Genomic DNA, 21,529 nt, shown 5'->3' on the forward strand with positions numbered 1-21,529 from the left:
GGAACAACAATCGTCATTCGAAGTGCTTTACAAACACAACATTAATAAATTAAAGTCAGTCAGACAATGAAAATGACAAACTGTTTATATTCTGTCAGCCTATTCAGTCAGCGTTGAATCTAAACTTGAAATTTACACCGTTGATTATTAAACAGCCTATTGGACATTGAGATAACTAGATTTCGGTGTGTCACTGTAACTACTCAGAGAATAATATACTCCTCCAATGACCTATGCAGACAAAAATATAATAGTACAACTTCCAGTGAACTGTGTGGAGCTGCAGCGCTTCCTGTCAGCCTGAGCAGAGTGTAAACCACTGAAACCTCCTGCATCCTCACCTCGCAGCCACATGCAGCCACTCTCCCCCCGGGCTTCCTCCTTTCTCTCCGGCTCCAAGGCACTGTGTGTCAGTTTCTCTACACAGTTCAGTGACCTCTCATGTCTGCACTCTGACTACTTCTCATCAGGCTGTTTAGTGACTCACTCGTGACATTTGACTAAGAACTGTACTCATGCAGCCTACATTTCTATTTGCCGTTTTTGCTTTGTTTGTGAATCATCACAGCGCTTGCCATGCCTCCACCCGCTGAAAGCAAGTGGCCAAGTAAAGCTGTACTCGCTATATTCTTTGTTTGAGAATTCAGAGAGGAATGCCCAGTAAGACAAACTGATGTCAAGTATTGATAGCAGTGAGGGTGGAGCTCTTAGCGCCTGAGGCATATACATATTTTTGCGGGATGTGTTGTAGAAAACACTAGAAACATTCTTCACTCTAACACCTACAGCAGGCTAATAGTCTCCTTAATCACGTCCATAACACTTAAGTGTTTCATTCAAGGTCTTTTGACATCTCCTCATGGTCACCTCCTCAGTGCTTTCTGCCATAACTCATTCACCTGTAATAGGCCTACTGCTGGAGTTTCATCACTTTTTAATCATTGTCTTACATTATGAAACATCGGCCCCGGGAAATCTCAGAATCCGTGATTGTGTTTTTCACCCTAATGATTTCATTGAAGGAACAACAGAGTGAGATGAAAGACATATTATGGAAGTTGAGAAAAGTAGCGTGTCTGGTTATAATTAGGCATGTGATATTCACTAGTTCCCCTCCAGTGGCGGGGAGCTGTGCGTGGCTGATAAGAGCAGTTCATTCACAGCTTGCCACTCTCTGATGTTCTTTCTCTCAGTGTGAGGTGCTTTACTGTATAAGCACATCCTCACAAAACCCTGCCACTGACTCTTTGTTTGTTTACTCACTTTTTAAAATAGACCTCAGTTGCTATACTTACATTACATTTTTTTCTGTGTGTATGTGTGTGTGTGTTTGCCTGTGAATGTCGATGAGTGAGTTTGTGTGTATGTCTGAGTATTCACACTTAACTGCACAATATGTGTGACTCAGATGTGGAGATGAGTGTGTGAGGATCTATAGTATCTAGCATTATATTAGCATTACTATCTATTAGTTTTATGACAGTCTTCTGGTACAGATGTGGAAGGTCATGATCCCAGGGTTAGTAATCTGACCAGGACATGCCGGCATGCTCACAGAGCGTCTGACGCAGATGCAGCTGAAAGAACATTTTACATTCTAATCGGAATACAGGTCAAATTTTAATGCCATGACTCTTCAGTCATAACAAATCCACCTGGAGCAGCTTGGAGTGTTGTATAACTGATTTGGTCTGTTAATGTAACAGACTATGCCCATGTGTGAAGACATATGAGTGAGAATGACAGATAAACTGAAAGCTAAGTACTAGGCTTAGAGCTGTTATTCTTAGCATCGGGCCATGTGCAAGCTCACAGCGTTCTGACTAGACACACCCCACAATGCATTAAGACTATCATAGTTTGTGTTTTATATAATAAGCTTAGATTGTTTTTTGTTTTTCTGTGGCCACAGGGGATGTGGAGATCCCACATTTAGCACCTTTAGTTAGCCCTAGCTGTGTTACTGCATTATGTTTGGTGTTCATGCTGATTCTTATGACGGTCCCCAGTTTAAAAATGTGTAATTTGAACCCCACAGAAACCAACACCTGCAGGAGATGTCAGAGTGACTCAGGTAGAGCTACCCTCCCTTCTGGGCTGCAGCATCCCTTGGCTTGTGACCCACTCACATCCCGGGGAGGAGGGGATCTACCCACTCCCTCCATCTCCACCTGTCCTCTGTCCAGCATCCTTCCATCCATCCTCTCCCCCCCTCTTTCCGCTCACTTCTGGTGTCCTGCCAGAGGTCACGGTTGCAGTTCTGCCAAACCAGCACTGTGGGAAACCTGCATTGTGTCATCAATGCAAATAAACAAAACAATAAAGGCACGTTCAATAAAACATGTCTTTTAATACGAAAAAAAAAAAGATAAAACATTTTCAGTTTGAGACAGTTTCAGATTTTGAATATTCTGAAACGTATGAATAGTTAGTTATAGGCCTGGTTTTGGTTCAGTGTGATTTTTGACACAGTGCTGGCTTCCTCCAGGGCATGTTTGAGTTGTTCTGCCTCCAAGCCGTTGAGACTAAAGCCCATTTGATATGCTCTTCTCTTGGAAGAAGTTGGCTGAACAGAGAGGGGGGCAGGATGGGGGATATCATTGGCTGCTAAATGGCTTCCATTACACTCCTGCAAAAGCATGACTTTTTATTTCACAGGATTTTATATCCCCTCCATATCCGTCTTTTGCATAATATTTTCTTCCCACACAGCATAGACCTACCTGCCACTGTTTTACAGACCTCCTCCTATGATATCTATATATATTATAAATTGCTTCTTTTTTTGTCATCCCACACATTGTCTCAGTAGGCTTCTATGTGTAGTGCTGCAGTGTTCATGTTCAGAGAAAGTGTAATTTTTCATGTAGTATTTTCTCTATTGTCTGTGTTCTTACCACCAGAAGTAGAGCTGCATGCACAGTATAACGTGTCTCTATCAAAGCTTGGTGTGACTAGTGTGGCCTGTGCAGTGAAATATACGTTTGTATTGAAGGCATAGGGCCCTATTTTCATGAGGTGCAAGCACAGGCACTGGCACAAGTTCACAGTGCTAGCGTACCTGGTTGTGACCAACACATTTTTGGTAATTTCGTGACCACAGGCGCTATAAAGGTATGAGGATGTATGAGCCTTCCCATTCGGTTGACAAAATCTCTATAGCTGTCCAAAAGCGGCAGGACAGATATGTGTGCGCTCCATCTGCAGGTTATATATGAGGGATGTGGCGTGCATTTTCGAAGCACTGCGCAATTGCACACGCTTCATCCAATGTGGGCAACTTGTGCATCTAGTAGCACACTCTTACAAAATAGGTACACAAACTTCTTTACGGATATACAGATTCAAAATTTATTTATGCAGTGCAGTTGCCACTCTTATCATCAGGGGTACAGGAGCACAGACAGTGACATCCAGGGGAAGCATGGGACGCAGTAGTTCACTCAGCTCCATTCTAAAGTTCTCCACTCTACATCACTGAACTCCCTCAGGACCATCGGGGTGCAACAGTTGCATGCATCATGTCCTTCCTTCCATCAGGTTTCAAAAGCAGCACCTGAAGCATGGCATTTTGTAATTGCAATAGAGCTAGGCCTGTGGCTGCGGTGAACATCATAATGCGGTAGTGCAGAATCATGGCTGTAAGAGTGTTCTGGTCAAATTTGATAGTGGCAGGACAGGAAACAAGTTGCATTCAGTTAGTCACTGGTTGAAGAATTTATATCAAAGTGAAATACAGGCAAATATAACATGCATACAAGGGGCTTGTGTGATTTTGGAGTGCACGTCTGTCTGCACGTGCGCCTTCGCCAACCAAAGCCATGAAAACAGCACAGGACTTGCTCTAAGACATGGTGTGAGCAGGATTGCAGTTTGCCACCCAATTTGTGTTGACACTCCCCTCTACTGCGCTCCCCCGCCCATTTCAGCGCAAGCAATGTCATGGCGAGCCACGAAATTACCGAACGGGCGCAGGCGGGAAAAGATCCGCTTGCACCCAATGAAATTGCCACTTCAAGGTCACTGCGCTTGATCTGCGCTGGCACGAAATTAGGGCCCTTAAGCTCTCTGTTGTGTTATTTTCTTTTTGCTCGGTAAACCACGGACGACTGTTTTTTTGCCTCAGTGTTAAGAAATTATACTCCATCATGCGCAGCTGATTGATAATATGTTCAAAACGCAGTTCTGTGCATTCACATAACACACACCATGTATATGTTTTGGTAACCTTTATTCTCCCAGGGAAGGTTTGTTGAGCACATATGCTCTTTTTCAGCAGTGCCCTGCTTTAGACTCAATCAGTTATAAATACCTTATCTGGGAGCCGCCCAGTAAAACTGAAGTCCTCTACTGTTGTCCATTCAGCATCTCCACTGAAACAGCCTTGCTATAGGGCATCTCAACAGTCACTTTCCACCCCGATATTCCCAGCCAGTAGCTGCATGGCATGTACATGTGGCAGGTCTAGGGCTTCATATTCAGAATGTGTCAAGAACTTAACAAAGCAGGTTGGGATCATGCAACTAACTGACCAATTATGTAGGGGTGCACACATTTAAACTCTATCCTAGAATGAGTTAGTTAGCACTTAGGCATGCTTTAACTGGCAAATGATACGCTCTGTAGCTGACGGCTTTTACCGCACACACAGAGACACTTGGGCACACACACAGCACAGTCAGAGTTCACAGTAATTAGCATTGGGGTTTCGTTGTAAAAGAGGAGTTGTACACACTCTGTCATTAGTTAATGGGCCTTGCAGCCTGTTACCAGGGCTTATTCTCCCTACCTGCTGCTCCCAGAGGGGCTGGGGTGAGGTGAGAATGAGCCAGGGCTTCTGCTAACAGTAAGCTATACAGCATTAAATACAGCCTGGATCAAGAAGTCCCATATGTCTCTAGGCATTACTCAATTAATAGCCGCAGCCTCTGAGGAGAGAAGCCACTCGGAGTAGGTTTAGAGGAGTTTTCTGCAAAATCAGCTTACGCTCTGCTCTCTCTGGGAGATTCCTGCTGGTCATGGACAGAATGGACCAGTTGTTAGGAAGGGGTCTCTCTGTCAAGACTCATTATAGATAGTCCACTAAAGGCATCAGCAGCCTCAGATTGAACTGTGGAGGCTGGGGTGTCAGTGTAGTATATTTTCTGTAGGCATTTGTCATCCAGAGCAGTAACAATTCTTTTAGTATTTAACAACCATTTCACAACTTACTCATCATAAACCAATGTTTGGACTGTAAATCAGTCTTAGAATAGTAACTCGCAGGATTTGGTTCATATCTTTGTTTCTAGGTAGCATGCGGGCAGAGATTCAGCTGAGCTTCATATACCTCGTAAATTCTTAGTTCAACTGCCACTCTACATTCTGCAGAGTTTTAATTGAATATGTAATAAGCATTGTGGATCTCAGCACCTTTTCTATCACTGGTGTACAGTCATTACTGAGTGAATAAGGTCATAACAAAGAGCCTTTAAGTAGTTGACCTTGCCTTGTCACCAGGTAGCTGATAGAACCTTTACTAGGAAGACTATGATTTAATTACAGAGCTTTTCTGTGCTTTAAATGAAATGGGAATAAATGGAAAGAGGAAAGAGTGGGGGAGGGAGAGAGAGAGATATGACGAGGGGAGAGACCTTGCTTTTATATTCTTGCAGCCGTTTCTCATCTTACTGTTGGCTAGATTGCCGCTGCAACAACTCCTCTTTGTTCACCATTAGCGAAGATAACAAAACATCTTAATTAACACTGTTTAACGTGGGCAAAGTTTAGACGGATGGATCAAAATGAAGGTTAAAGTTTTAGAGAGACATTAAAAAGAACGACTGAGGGAATGTAGGTGTGCGCATGCGAAGGGCTTCTATGCAGACAAAGAGATAGAGGGAGAATAGTGTGGTAGTAGCTGGCTTGATGGTGTGTTGGCAGGGTTTTTGACACTGGGGACTGTGGGGTGAAAACAAGGTCATGTACACTTTACTAAGCTCTCTAAATATGCAGGGCGCCCTGAGCAGACCCTCGCTCTATTATGAATGACTTCTGGCCTTGGCAGCTTGTTAGACTCAATGGCCCATGGTCATACTGATATGATAAGTCACCACTGCTCCCTTTTTGTCCTCTGCCTCTCTCTCTATCTCTCTCTCTCAGAGCGACTCCATCACTTGTGCTTGGAGCTGATCTTTAGGTCTAAATGGTGGGTTGCCAGTTGAAGAGACAGGCCCTCGTGTGGAGGTGGTGATTTAGTGGGGAGATAAGCTCTCTGTAATGGCAGGGTGGAATAATTCCTCTTTAACTAGGAGGCTTGGCTCTCTCCACCCTCTAGAAAAAAAATGTCGCTGCTGTTTTCCTTTCCTCTCCCCTTCTCCTCTCCTCCTCCTCTCATCTCCTCTCTTCTCTTCTCTTCTCTCTACTTCCCTCACTTGTCTTTGTAAATACAGTTACCTGTCAGATTAGATCTGAACGAATCAAAAACGTCTCATGCATTAATAGCTTAAGCATTGTACATCATAATATACTGTACAGGCTACAGTCGGCACAACACAGCGCACACCGATAACATATTTTCAGGGTCTACTTTTCAGAAGTAAAGAAATGGATTCATTTTTTCATTCACACCCATGTTTTTATGATTAATTTCCAAGGCATTTTGACAAGCATTTGTTCATAAAACTTACAATGCAATATAATATCATTGTCATCCACGGTTCAAAACTCAGACACAAGGTTTTCTCAGGGCAGCAACATTATCAAAGCTCTAAATCTTGAAACCTCAAAAATGTTACCGACACCAGATGCCTGGGTCTTACACTGCAAAAACGTTTCACCTTAATAAGTTATTTAATCTAGTATTGAGCCCTAAAATCTTCTATTTCTTAAAACCAGAAACAAGTATAAAATCTGCCATTGGAATTAGATCATTTTAACTCTTTCCAATGCAGTTTGACTTCTGTTTCAAGATTTTTCTGCATTCAAGTCGCAATGTGTTGAAATAAGACAGATCACTCCACAAGTATCAAGATGTCACTTGATTCAAGAAAATTCTTGGCATAGGAAGTCGGCATAGGAAACAAGTGAAATTATCTCATCGCACTGACAAATCTGTCACTTGTTTTTAGAAAAAAAAACTGTTTCCTCCCAGTGTTTCTGCTCTGCTCAGCTGTCTGCTGCACCGAGAGACTGAGAAGGCTGAACAGTCTGATTAGTCATTACACTAAAGGAGTGAGGGAGAGAGGAGAGGAGATAAGAGAGGACATGGAGAGCGTGGTGAAGAATAGGAGAAGAATAGAGAGGTGGTGTGGAGAACAGAGGAGAGAAAGTGGAGGAGAGGGGAATGATCTCTGAAGCATATCACCATTCACCACGGTGTCTTACTTCCTACATAGATTATATCTACAACGCCGCCCCGTCTTTCTCTGTCGGCCTCACACTCTCCATTTCAGCCTTTCCCGTCTCCCCGGCAGAAAGACTGGGAGATCCTTTTATTACAGTAGCTAGATCCCAGTTTACAGATTACACTGCAGATAGAGAAGGTGTGTTTCTGTGTGTCTGTGCAATCCACACAGGCAATAATCAGCATAGCCAAAGGTTTATTGGGCTAGGCTGCCCCCTGGAGGCTTTAGCAATATCTTCAGGCTGAACGGCACTAAATGACACAGCGTACAGTAGTCCATCAAAGTCAAAATCACTGTTGAGTAAGCTTAATGTGGCATAATCAAAGATTTGCATGGTAGGCATGTAAAAATCTGTTTCATCTGAAGTTGCAAACAAGAAGAATGAAATCGCAAATTGTTTTTGTGTGACCATTCACATGCCTGACCTTAACCTTGTGATAGTAAATGCACAGTGCGCACTCAAGTGAATACACAATGCAGACCCACGTTTGAGGGAAGAGGATGGACTGTGTGTGTGTGTGTGTGTGTGTGTGCGTGCGTGCATACGTGTGTATGGGGGAAGGCTAACACGTGTAAATGTATGTGTGTGTGTGTGTGTTTCCCTTGCAGCCCTGCTGTCGTCGTGGTGCGAGGAGCTGGGTCGTCTCCTCCTGCTGCGTCATCAGAAGAACAGGCAGAACGAACCGCAGGGCAAAGTCCCCATGCAGCCCAGCATGAACAGCATGAAGCCCGGCCTCACACACAGGTCAGTGGGGACTCTGTGGGCCTCCTGCTGTCTCTCCGTGACGTCTGCTGTCATTTGAATAACCCACGACCGCGCTTATCTGACACCCATGTTTTCAATTCAGTTCAAATTTGTTGTCTTTCCACCTCAAACATGTCCACAGTGATAGGAAAACTTTTTTTTCCTGCGGTCACAGCACATTCCAAATGAGAGAAAAAACAAGAGCAGCATGGACAGTACAAAAACAAAACGGTGCAAAAAGACAACAAAGTGCTAGAGTGTAATGGTAGGTCAAGTCAGGGCGCAATGGGCCGCGGTTACTGAGCTATTGCCATGGACCTTTTTAACATAACCCCCAACACATCTGAGTCAGCTTATTTTGCAAATGTAGGGGACAATTTTGCATAAAGTAGGCTCTGAAGGCTAACGTTACTGCATTTCCTACCTCTGTGGTGCTTTAAGTTAACCAGCTGGCCCTGGTTCTTTCACATAATCCATTAAACCTACACATTCAGGTTAAATACCAGCACTGTAGTCCCTTATGCTGATACATGCCTGCCTGTGTCGTCTTTTACTGTGAACAGTCAAACTCAAGTAAGCGAACACTGAGTTTAACAGTATAGGTCTTGAAAAACATGCTTACCCAAATCTACACACGACACAAGATCATTTTTAGGCTAGGTGAACAAACAAAACAAAATACAAAATCATAGTGCAAAAGACTTAATAACTGAAGATACATGCAACTTTTTCCATCCATCCTTTCGTTATTTTTAGATGAATGTGGAGTGACTGGCTATAATGGGATTATATTTTTAGATTCATCTTACTCTGTGACATAAAAATATCATGCATGTATGTGTGAATGTAAAGAGGGAACTAAACTATTGTTAACACATTATTTTAATTTAAGTACATTATTGATGAGTAGAAACTGACCAATGATGTAACCTGGATCATTGCCAATAATACTTAGTTCAAATGAGCCATTTTTGTATTCACAGTTATCTCCAAAGATCAATATTCTAAAGAGCATGTTTGATCCCACTTGAAATATAAGTGGGATCAAAGACAACATAACACCTTCATCATTTCATTTTTCCGCTATTCCCCAGAAATATTCTAGGTGATGCAGTCTCTCAAATTGTTCCAGAATGATTGTTCACTGAGTATAATTTGAGAGAGCGCTGTTCAAGGTTGGGTGGGGTCATCTTCATTAAGGTTTTATCTTGACTGCAGCCTTTATGTAATGTGCACACCACTAAACAGAGGTTTTCCTGTTGTTTGAAAGAGAGCCAAAACAACTTTGGAGAGAGCAGAGGTGATTCGGGGTCGAGGGACAAACTGACAGGGAAGAGAGCTGTGAAGTAATGTTTTGGAGAACATTCTGTGCTCGCTCAGATGCCTCTCTCTCTCTTTCGAAGAAAGCCTGGGGTTGGCTGCCAAGAGTCCTCTCGCCTTCTGCTGAGGATCTTGGGATATGTTGTGCCTTTATGAGGAAATATTGAACATGTCGTCCATTCCAAGAGCTAACCTCTGAGAGTAAACAAACCGCTCTCCAAAAACAGCAGTTCCTTCCCACTCGACTGGCCGCTCTCCTCTCCCCATGAGGGCTCAGCTTGTTTATTATTTTTCACAGATTCTCATATTTTGCCCCGAGATTTGTTTTGAATCTGAATGCCAAACATTCCAACTGCACTCTACCAATCCATAGCCAAAGATTTACTGCAATACCAAGCAAAAGTTTCGTCACATTTAATGATTTTTGGGGTGTGTGTGTGTGTGGGCATGCAACCGCTTATCAACTAATTTAGAGCTTTTGACTCGTTTCACTGTGCAGTCATTAACTGTTATCCTGGCTGGAAATGTGTTTTGAAATCGAAAGCCAAACCTTTCCAATTGCCTAACCTTTTGGCAAGGAGTATTCCCCAAATGATTCACATTTTTTGGATGGATATGCAACCTGTTGGCTCTTTTCATGGCCAAATGAAACCTCGAGTGACGCTGGGTACATGTTTGTGTTTGGATCTGCTTTCTAGTGATGGATCCTTTCCCTACGACTCAGTCCCCTGGCAACAAAACAGCAACCAGCCCCCTGGGGCGTTGTCTGTGGTTACGACAGTGTGGGGCGTGACAAATACATCACAGAGTCAGGTAGGCCATGCATTAACCACATCCAATCTGTAGTTACATCAATTAATATACGCAATCAAATGGTTTATGTGCTGTTGTTTACTTAAACTAAATTTATGTAACATCTTCCTACCTGATGCTGTTATATCCAGGTGCTGGGTAACCCTATGGTCAACAGCAATAACCCTATGAATCCTGGGGGTAACCCTATGGCATCGGGTATGTCTGGCAGCGGGGCGGGGCTCAACTCGCCCCAGTTCAGCAGTCAGCAGCAACAGTTCCCTTCCAAAGGAGGCTCCAACCAAGCTTACATGCAGCAGGGCATGTACGGCCGACCTGGCTACCCCGGAGGTCCTGGGGGATACAGTGGGAGGTAAGAGACTTGGTAAGACACTCTTTGAAAACAAATGAGAGCATTTAAATGTCCCTCTAACGATTAAAATGTGTGCTCTGTGTTGTCTGCAGCTATTCCGCGGGCCCGAACGCCCCTCCCGGAGGTATGGGTATGACGCCTCACACACGCCCTCCTGGTGACTTCACCCAACCAGCCGCCGCCGCCGCCGCCGCTGCTGTCGCCGCCGCTGCTGCTACGGCAACGGCCACGGCAACGGCCACCGTGGCTGCCCTGCAGGAGACCCAGAATAAGGACATGAACCAGTATGGACAGGTACAGACACATACCTGCATACATGGATTCACAACTGTAACCGGTTACCAAATGGGCCAAAAATACACAGAAAACTAAAACTATTATTCAACCGCTATAGCAGCCCTGCTGGAGACCCAAAATAAAGACATGACCCTGTCTGACCGATACGTTGCTTCATCTCCGCCTGTCTTTGTCTATTAAATACTTGAACCTCCTGTTTTCCCTCCAGATGTGTTCATCGTTCCAGATGGGCCCCGCTCAGGCCTACAATAGCCAGTTCATGAACCAGCCGGGCCCACGAGGCCCCCCCGGAGGCATGAACCCAGCCAGCATGGGATCACCCATGAACAACCCTAACATGAGCGGGCCTCCCATGGGCATGAACCAAACTCGAACCCCGGGCATGGGCCCTTTTGCGGCTCACGGCCAAAGGATGCCCCAGCAAGGCTATCCCGGAGGGCCCAGACAGGCCATGCCCATGCAGGGGATGAAGAGGCCGTACCCCGGGGAGGTGAGTAGGAAGCTCCGATGAACATCTAGAAAAGCATTTTGTGGTCGTTAATGTCATACAGCACTTCACTTCTGCTCCACTTTTCTCTTCTTTCTTTCTTTCAAAAAACAAAAAAAGGGGAAATCCACACTCTCACAAAGATATCTTGATTGATTTATTTTACATGTTTCACATAAAAAATATCCAGCTTGGCTATATATATTTTTTATTTGAAACATGTAAAATAAATCGATCAAGATATCTTTTTGAGAGTGCAGATTTCCTTTCTTTTGGTTCTTGAATTTTTGAATTTGAAATCGACGCACCAGAGAAGCCTTATGTTATGTCCATTTTCTTACCCAGCATATGGACTTTCTTCGTCATTTTCTTTCAAACACACACACATCTGTAATGTTCTTTCCTTTCACGTTCTCCTTCCAGGCAAGTTACGGCGGTCAGCAGTACGGGCCGAATGGTCAGTTCCCGCCGCAGCAGGGGCAGTATCCTACATCTAACGCCTCCAGGCCGCTGCCCTCTCCTAACTACCCCGGCCAGAGGATGCCGGGGCAGCAGGGCCAAGGGCAGTACCCGCCTGGCATGCCCATGAGCCAGTACTACAAGGTCTGCCCCCCCCCTCCCCCCTTCACACTTTGACACCCTGACAAGAATTATTGGCATGGCATATGTCTCCTGGTATGAGGAACTGTATCGAAAAATCATTATTGCATTCTGTCTCCTTTGCAGCAAGAGCCATTCAACGGTCAGAGCACCAACTTCTCTGGGGGTGGATACTCCTACGGCCAAGGCAATGGGGTATGTGTTCTCCTCTTTTAATGATCATTTCCCAGGAACCATTTTCACTTGTTAACTGTAGTGTGTCAAGAAGATCTCCTTCCTGCTAAATTGGACCCTGTCAAGTACGTGAAGTGGGTTATACAGGTTTTTCATCATTGTACTCTTTCTGTCTCCCCTGTCCACAGCCCCCCAGGCCCGGTAACTACCCCCACTCTCCTGTCCCTGGCAACCCCACCCCCCCCATGACTCCAGGCAGTAGTATTCCTCCGTACCTGTCGCCCAACCAGGATGTCAAGCCCCCGTTTCCGCCAGACATGAAACCAAATATGACAGCGCTTCCTCCCCCTCCGAGTGAGTACTTCAGCAGTCAGCACTCCTAAACAGTCAGTTGAAACAACTGAAGACATGGGAGACTTTCGCTATGTTAAACAAACACAGCAACAGAGGGATATTTGAGGGATATTTTTTATCCTTGTGCTTGTTGTTTCACAGAAAACCAATAGTAACCCTGGTGTTCCAGTCACTGCCCTCTGTGTGTTTTAGTGTACTTTTGATGAGTAAACTGTGTAACTCTTACAATATTACTTTGAAAGTTGACCTCCCCTCCTTGTTTTTCTCTCCCAGACAACCCCAATGAGGAGCTGCGGCTGACGTTCCCAGTCCGGGACGGGGTGGTGCTGGAACCGTTCCGCTTGGAGCACAACCTGGCCGTCAGTAACCACGTCTTCCACCTTCGACCCTCCGTCCACCAGACCCTCATGTGGAGGTAGGACCAGCACGCAAACATCCGCTTTTATTTCATTTGTTTACCTGCTGATAATCACCTATCAGTGCACAATCTGCAGCACAATCACCTGTCTATCACGAAATTGCTGCAAGTCAGCTTGCTGTAAATGATGGGTTATCAAACTTCAATGTCATTTACAGCACAAATTATGTTTTTATTGAGCAGTATCTACTTTGAAAAATAGTAAAAGTTATATTTTTGTGAAAATTTAACCCTATGAATCTTTGCACCTTAGATTTAAATTAACAAACAACTCCAACAATCTTCCTCTCACATTCAGAAAGAACTACTCAACTATATGTCAGCGTTTGAGGGAAAATACCCTTTCTTTTTTCTTTTGAATGTATGCTATTGGAAAAGGTTTGGATGTTCAGGTCATGTTTCACAGCCCTGTCTGACATGGATAATGGCTGATATTTGCTCTTTTACAATACATTTTGAGATTGTTTTTAGCTAGCTAGCTGTACAGAATCTGTACTGAATGAATATTACGGCTAACTGCTTTTTTCCTTTGCCCTCTTGACACATACAGGTCAGACCTGGAGCTGCAGTTTAAGTGCTACCACCATGAGGACAGGCAGATGAACACCAACTGGCCCGCCTCCGTCCAGGTCAGCGTCAACGCCACGCCCCTCACCATCGAGAGGGGGGACAACAAAACCTCCCACAAACCCCTGCACCTGAAGCACGTGTGCCAGCCTGGGAGGAACACTATCCAGATTACTGTCACTGCCTGCTGCTGTGTGAGTGTGCACTATCAGTACGATGTAGAACTAACTGCAATACGAGAACTACAATTATTTTACAAAACAAAAAGATCAGCCTGGATGATTTCCACGCAGATTATTCAACGTAGTCTATGTATTGACTGAACTGACTTTTGCCTCAGCTGTCTGTTCTAATCCTGTTTGTTCTTCTGTTGTTGTTGTGCAGTCCCACCTGTTTGTGCTGCAGCTGGTCCACAGGCCATCTGTGCGATCCGTCCTCCAGGGGCTCCTGAAGAAGAGACTCCTGCCTGCAGACCACTGCATCACCAAGAGTACGACTTATGTTGTCTCTGACTATTGTTACGTATTACTTCATGTGTATAGTTAGAACTTAGTTACATGAGATGGCACCCGCTTCTGTTTATTGAATGCCTTGAAATGCTGCTTCCGATAATCTATATAAATAATCTTTTTCTCTCTTTCCAGTCAAGAGGAACTTCAGCAGCGTAGCGGCCTCGGCGGGCAACACCACTCTGAACGGGGAAGACGGCGTGGAGCAGACGGCCATTAAAGTCTCGCTGAAATGTCCCATCACCTTCCGACGCATCCAACTACCCGCACGAGGGCATGACTGCAAACATGTCCAGGTTTGTTCAAATTCGAGCGGGTGGTCAAGTCTGTGGTGGATGAGACGATGGTGTCTCATGTCCCTGTGAATAAACGTAGCTGAGAACATGATTGTGATGAACGTATGTGATGTTGTTCTCCACAGTGCTTTGATCTGGAGTCGTACCTGCAGCTCAACTGTGAGAGAGGGACGTGGAGGTGTCCTGTATGCAAGTAAGTGGAAAAAAAGGTTCCAAACAATTGTCATTCTTTTTTGTATGTTTAGAAGAAGTGACTAGTGGAGAATTTCTCTAATGGATCACATGTATTTGTTTCTCCCTTCAGTAAAACGGCATTATTAGAAGGTCTGGAGGTGGACCAGTACATGTGGGGAATCCTCAATGCCATCCAGAAGTAAGTTTCTCCTCTTTCTTCTGTTAAATCTTAATATTCATAGCTTTGAACTTCAAGTAACACACCTTCTGCTTTCTCTTGCTTTAGTTCGGAGTTCGAGGAGGTGACCATTGACCCGACATGTAGTTGGCGACCTGTCCCCATTAAGTCTGAGCTACACATCAAAGAAGACCCTGACGGACCGCTGGCCAAGCGCTTTAAGACCATGAGCCCCAGCCAGATGACCATGCCCAATGTAATGGAGATGATCGCCCAGCTGGGGCCTGGTCCCGTCACCGGCCCAGGACCTGGCCCCGGCCCAGGCCCCAGCCCCTACCCATCACACCCTGCTCAACACGCTGGTGGCACCGGGGGAGACTACCCAGGAGCAGGTAATGAAAACAACCAGGATCCCCAGCCTGTAGATAAATATGAGGGTAGTCAACTCATTTGTTGGAGCTGTGAGCTATTTTGTATTCTACAGCAGGATCTATCGATGTGTCTCTAATGCATTATACAAAGGAAAGCACCCTAAGGAGAGTGTTAACTTGAACCTGCTTTAAAATGTGACAAGCTCATTGCTGTGATAAATGTTTTGCAACACTCTGAAAAAGCGGAACTTGTGTATCCAGTTATGTAACCACTTGATGTTTTCTCTGTTTTAACCACTTTCTTTAGAAAAGATAATTTTTTGCAACGATTTATCACCCATGTCATCAGTGCAGTCCACCGTTTAACAAGAAGTGTTTTTGTCCTTCTAGGCAACAGTTACCATGGGAACTTTGACTTCCCTCATGGTAACCCCTCTGGTGGTGGAGGCGGAGGAGGAGGGGGAGCAGGCGGCCCCCCTATGAATGACTTCATGCACGGCCCCCAGCTCTCCCACCCCCCAGACGCACCTGGTGGTCTCCTCTCCCAGGACAAGCCGCTCAACCACGGCATGACGGACACAGTAAGTGGGGTATACTTCCACGGCTGTTCACTTTACTCTGCCGTTATACTATGCCATTATACCATCCAGTTGGCTTGAACTAGGATACGTCTGGTCTCACTTTTAAGGCTTATGTCTTCAGTAAAATATCTACTGCTGGGTTCATTTTGTCTTTTTAATAGTTCAGTCTAGAGGATAAATCTGAAACGAATCTGTGTCATACTGAAAAGACGACTCCTTGTTCAGATTTGTTATCTGAACAAGGTGAAGCCTGTACTCCTAGCCAGCATGTGTGCTCAGTCATGCTCACATGCTCATGTCACCGTATAATGTTGCAGCTGTACATGTCTGCTGGTCACAGCTCTCCATTTAGAAGGCCTGTTCCATATTATTCACGCCGGGACTCATTCGCTTTTCCTCTCTTTCTTCCCACGCATCCCCCCTCCTTCATCTCTCTCTCTCTCTCTCTCTCTCTCACCCTCTCGCTGTCTCGCTCTCTTTCTCTCCCTCTCTCTCCCTCCCGCACCTCCAGATGTCCCATCCCGATCAGTCCCATAATTCCATGCAGCAGAGCTTGCATGCGTCTCCACACCCTGGCAACCAATCAGGGCAGCCCTTACATCACAGCGGCCAGTCAGGGCAGCCCTTGCATCACAGTGGCCAATCATCGCAGCCGCCTCGCCAGCCGCAGCCTCAGCCGCCGCCTCAGCAGCCTGGGCAGAACAGTCATCCCCACAGCGATCTGAACTTTAACCCTTCCTCAGATGGGCAGATGGGTCAGGGAGCCCAGGATATGCCTGAACCCTCCCTGGATGTAAGTGTGCCTGTGTGGTGTCACGGTGCTTCGGGCGCCCCCAAGCTAACCGTTACTCATGGTATCAGCTAGCGTTAACATTGTCTGCTGCAGCTCCTCTCATCTCTTTGCTGTGTGCTGTGTGTGTGGACTCTTGAATTGCTTCTGAGCAGTAGTAACTGCGTTGTTGTGTACAGCCGGGATGGGACGATATGCTTATCTCACGAAACGATTCGATACACAACAGGGGGTTCCCGATTCGATACAACCACAACATAATGTAATATAGAAAAGTTGAATGACAACAAAATAGGACTGTGCAGAATTGTGTTTATTTCCGAGCCACAAATCTTTCTAGCAATGGCACTGGCTTACAAGAATGTAAACAGCAACTTAAAAAAAATACATAGTGCAAATAATAAAATTTGGATGTAGAGCTTGGGAAATTGTGATGGGCAAGCCGTCTCATTTGTGAATACTACAGCAGAATAAAATGGAGCGAATAACGCAATTCCTTTTTCTGCCGGACAATATGTATTGTCACATTTTTGTATTGTTATATATTGATTTTGAATATATTGTCCCGTCCCTAGTGTACAGTGTTCCCAATGTGCAACATGTGACTTCAACAGACCCTTCAATTCAATTCAAGCCCCTTCCAGTGTCAGAAAGATACATTTAGATAAAACAATCTGAGCCTTTACCACTCACAGTCTCTCTCTGCCTTCCTCCACAGCTGCTTCCGGAGCTGGCCAACCCAGATGACTTACTATCCTACCTGGACCCCCCCGACCTTCCCACCAACAGCAACGACGACCTTCTCTCCCTCTTTGAGAACAACTAGCCCCTCATTTCCCCTAAAACCCTCCTGCACATACAGGGGGCGTGATGTGTTTGACTGTCTGTCCACAGACACTTCACTGACCTCCGACGGACAGTTCAAGCAGCTCCCTATGCGCGCGCACACACACATACACACACACAAACAACGGATAATGTGTGGCATAGGAAACGCGGCTCAAAGAGGCAGCGATGCCTGTTTGGGAACTCAGTGGGAATTGCAAGGGAGAAGGCAGGAAAGCCACTCATATCCTCACTCCTTTTTCCCGGTGTAAAGATTCCACACACCAGTTGCACCACCTCTGACTCTCAACACACCATCCACAGCCATGTTGGCTGGCACTAAAGTGATATTATATATACATATATGATATCTGTGACTATTCAACGGAAAACTGTGCAGCTATAATCAGTTCATGTGTACACAACACAGGGGAGACAGGAGCCTTTGTGGGCTTTAGGAAAAGTGTTGTAGCTTTTTTAATTCTGATTTTCCTTTTGTGAAAAAAGACAAAGAGTTGGAGGGAAAAACGTTGTCTTGTAAGAGTGTTTTTATCCTATTTGAAATGTGTTCTTCCAAGACTTTGGCATATGCCATGCCCTTTGACCCCTACTTCCTAGTGTTTTTGTTTCCAGTTGGACATTAGCTTTCTCATAGACAGTTGACTAGCTGGAACTCAAACCGACCTCACCAGAATCAGAGCACTGAAAGGACGAGCTTAAATGTCCTCGAGTGTCAACAGAGGAATGAGCGCACATTGTGCAATGTAGTGTGTGTGTGTGTGTGTACGTGTGTGTGTGTGTGTGTGTGTGTGACTTCTGTTTGCCTGTGAGCGTATGTGAACGACAGCAGGGAGAGAAATACGAGTTTAAATAAATGTAAGAGGCAGAGAAAGAGAGAAAGATACTGAATGGAAGAGAGAGAAATCCATCCACCCTCAGACGTCTGCTGTCTCAGTGCATCTGTCCCGTCGCTCTGTTCATCCACCCAGTCTACAGTAGCGCTGGTGGTATTTATTGTAATGTTTTGCTCTCCCTCATCAAACCATTTTGTTCAGAAGTGCATGTGTGCCAATGGCTCCTGTTGTCTTTGTCTAGACTCAACATGCTTGATCAAATTCTTTTTTTCTTTCTCGTCTGATTCATATTTATTATTTTATTGCAAATTCATGTATGTTTTTTTTTTGTTTTTTTTATCGTTGTCCTTTTATTGTGTCTTTTATCTTTGTCCCACTTTGAAATTAATCAGACACACATCACCAAAGTTGTCCTATGCTTTTTGTAAGGGGTTGGCCTGGATATTTTGTTGGTATAAGAACAGGATTATAACATCCTACAGACGTAAAGTTTTGAAATCACTGTATTTTATAAGCATCTGTGTGATTGTATTGGACTTTCTTTTCTCATTTTGTTACTGTCGAACTACATTAGTCATCTTTTTTGGAAGAACATCATGCATGATCCGACAATGTTTCTAGAGCTGTTGTATATACCCTTTGTGAATACTTTGTGACTGTACAGTACTGTACCTAACTGTTATTGGCAACTACACGGTACTGTATGTCTATCAAGGACTACACACACACACACACACACACACACACACACACACACATAATCCCTGATAAATAGCCCATTATCGTAATGAATTAATCCAAATACACTCTCACTGGCCTTGTATTAATTACCTGTGTATTGGTGTACTGTTTCCAAATTCCCATTTCCCTGTGACAATGCATCAGTGAAAAAGAATATTTGAAATACTCAGCAAGCAAGTTAAAAGTGAGAGTTGTTTATTTTAATTTTCCTCTTTTTATATACACATCTGTCAGCATTTTGTGAGCTGTTTTTTTTTTTTTCCTGTCTAAAAGATTGTTAATGCAGCTTAGAGGTCCAAAATTCTCCAAAAATTATTTGTTTGCTATTATTGGAACAAGTGACCTCATCATCTTTATTTAAAGTGAGAATGTGCAAAATGTCCTCTGGATTGTTTTTGAGGCCTGATATGAGCTTTTGATAACCATACGTTGCAAAAATATGTGTGAGCATTATTGTGTATTTTCATCACATTTTATATTTGTTTTAAGTTATTATTTTTTGTCCAGTGTTTTTATGATAGGTATAATTTGGTTTTCCATAATTTTATGCAGTAAGTGAATTTGAAGTATATGTTGTAGAATAAATGCTCCCCATTTGAGATAGATTTCTAATCCGATTTGAAGAACTAAATATGGCTACACCGGTCTTCAAAGTTGATCAGATCACCTGCATATAACACAGTCGAAGCATTAGATGTTCCTTTTGTCTGTTTCTATGTTTGTTAAAGACAATGCACTGCCGCATTGGGATATTTTGTTTCCCTACACAGTGTGTTACAGTAACTGTTAGTTTAACCCTTCACAAAATCACAAAGAAATTTGGGTGATCTTCGGGGCGGCCTGCCCTGTCACAAATTGTACAGTTTGGTTGTAGACATTGGAAATTGGGTGGAGGAATCAAAAGAAAATGCGAGTCATATTGTAAAGTGAAGTTAGAGCCGGGAGAGCCCCCCTCCTCCTGTTGGACATGCAAGGGAAGGATGAGGCAGAGGGCGGGTGGCAGGGGGCGGGGGGGTGCAAGGGATACGTGTACATAATGTAAATGACAAATAGAGACACGTTAACAGAAATGTATTCATTTTCTCCAGGGGGAATGTGCATAGTGTATTTAGAATTTGTAAAGCTTGCATCCTCCTGTCAGACATTGAATTGGGAAAATGAGTCCGTGTTTGATAGCGTCTGTGCAGACCTCTCTAACCACGCCTGTTCATTTATGTAAGATACTTTATGTACCCTCCACATGGGGTCTCGAAGAAAAAAAAGACACATTTTTTCCTTTGTGTAATATTAAACTTCTGTGTATTTCTCTATTACCTGTGTACTTTATAAAGGTGCTACAAAATGATAAGAACCTTTTGAGGTATAATTGGGACTTGGAGACGCGGAGCCTTCAGCGGTTCCTAAGGGTTGTTTCCAAATTTACGGTTTGTACAATTTTGTCAAATTTATAATTTTTATGCAATTTGGCAAAATATGCTATAAAGGTACAATCTGAAGTGATTGGCACAACAGGTGGCAGTTGTCTCTTTGGTTTTGTACATCACTATGTACAATCATTTCATATTCTAAACTGGTCAGAAAAACATATTGTGATTTTTAGTCTTGCAAATCTGTATGTAGTTAGATGACGTGACATCCTAATATTTATCTAATAAATATGTATTCAGATGAAACACATTCAGTGCGCCCTGTGTCTTTTGACATACTTGGTTCAACCATTACATATTCCACAATCATCAAAAATGGATCCATGGCCAATTTTGTGCCAAACCATTCCTAGATTAATAATAATAATAATAATAATAATATCATAATAATAAAAATAGTAATAATAACCTTTATTTATATACCAGTTTTCAAAAAAAGTTGCTTCACAAACAAGACTGAGCAGATGACATAGATCAATACAACGAGGGCAATGAGGTAAAGTAGTTATAATAAATAAATATAAAATAGAATGAATAAATGGTTCCGGCCACAAGGATACAGCAAATAGAATAAATAATAGAATGGGCCGATAGAATAAAATAACAGATAAGGCAACAAGAATAAAAAATAAATCAATCAATAAGAGAAAAAGATTATAAAAAGGCCTTACGATCAGAAGTTCAGAGAGATAAAGACACGTAAATTAAAGAAAGTAATAAAATTAATTCTAAAATGAACCGGCAACCAGTGAAGAGACTCTAAAACAGGGGAGATGTGGTCCTGTCTCTTAGTTTTAGTTAAAAGCTTTGCTGCAGCATTTTGCACACATTATATTGGAGGTGTTCTAACTGTTTTTGGTTATAGGCAAGTAAACAGGGCATATAGTAGTCAAGGCGAGATTAAATAAAGCATGTATAATCCTCTCTGTATCACCGAAATTCAGGATGGATCTAATTTTTCTCTGTTCCTGAAATGGAAAAGGCATGACTGGACAAGCTTATCATTAAGTTGCTCCAAATTTAGGCTCAGGTGGAATATGACTCATAAGTAGGTTTTATATGTTGATTTACAAGACCAAGAGCAGGTTGAATTTGAATGGAAACATGCTCAGGGCCGATAACAACAATTAACAATAACAATTTGCCATCCAATTCTTGACATCCGCTAAGCAGTTGTGCAAAGAGGCTGATTTATTTAATTCACTTGGCTTGACTGAGAGGTACAGCCAGGTATCATTGGCATAACAATGGAAGGAGATATTATGCCACCT

At 43.6% G+C, this 21,529-nt stretch overlaps 1 protein-coding gene across 5 annotated transcripts in view; it reads left to right on the forward strand.

Moving 5' to 3' along the window:
* Positions 1-20,141, forward strand: part of zmiz1a (zinc finger, MIZ-type containing 1a) — a 34,711-nt gene extending 14,570 nt beyond the window's left edge. For 3 of the 5 annotated variants that reach the window (XM_071918125.2, XM_071918128.2, XM_071918129.2), the window contains 18 exons: positions 7,995-8,130; positions 10,149-10,263; positions 10,395-10,615; positions 10,708-10,909; positions 11,121-11,402; positions 11,823-12,002; positions 12,126-12,194; positions 12,362-12,527; positions 12,801-12,942; positions 13,496-13,706; positions 13,897-14,002; positions 14,157-14,317; positions 14,443-14,510; positions 14,622-14,690; positions 14,778-15,061; positions 15,431-15,621; positions 16,133-16,414; positions 17,130-20,141. In XM_071918125.2, coding sequence (XP_071774226.1) covers positions 7,995-8,130; positions 10,149-10,263; positions 10,395-10,615; positions 10,708-10,909; positions 11,121-11,402; positions 11,823-12,002; positions 12,126-12,194; positions 12,362-12,527; positions 12,801-12,942; positions 13,496-13,706; positions 13,897-14,002; positions 14,157-14,317; positions 14,443-14,510; positions 14,622-14,690; positions 14,778-15,061; positions 15,431-15,621; positions 16,133-16,414; positions 17,130-17,237 — 2,993 coding nt within the window. In that variant the 3' untranslated portion in view covers positions 17,238-20,141. Of the gene's footprint in view, positions 1-2,038; positions 2,075-7,994; positions 8,131-10,148; positions 10,264-10,394; positions 10,616-10,707; positions 10,910-11,120; positions 11,403-11,822; positions 12,003-12,125; positions 12,195-12,361; positions 12,528-12,800; positions 12,943-13,495; positions 13,707-13,896; positions 14,003-14,156; positions 14,318-14,442; positions 14,511-14,621; positions 14,691-14,777; positions 15,062-15,430; positions 15,622-16,132; positions 16,415-17,129 lie in introns of all 5 variants that reach the window. The other 2 variants (XM_071918127.2, XM_071918126.2) reach the window with 1 other exon arrangement.
* Positions 20,142-21,529: the final 1,388 nt, after the last annotated feature.

This window comes from Centroberyx gerrardi, chromosome 15, assembly GCF_048128805.1.
Source record: "Centroberyx gerrardi isolate f3 chromosome 15, fCenGer3.hap1.cur.20231027, whole genome shotgun sequence".
Classification (NCBI taxonomy): Eukaryota; Metazoa; Chordata; class Actinopteri; order Beryciformes; family Berycidae; genus Centroberyx; species Centroberyx gerrardi.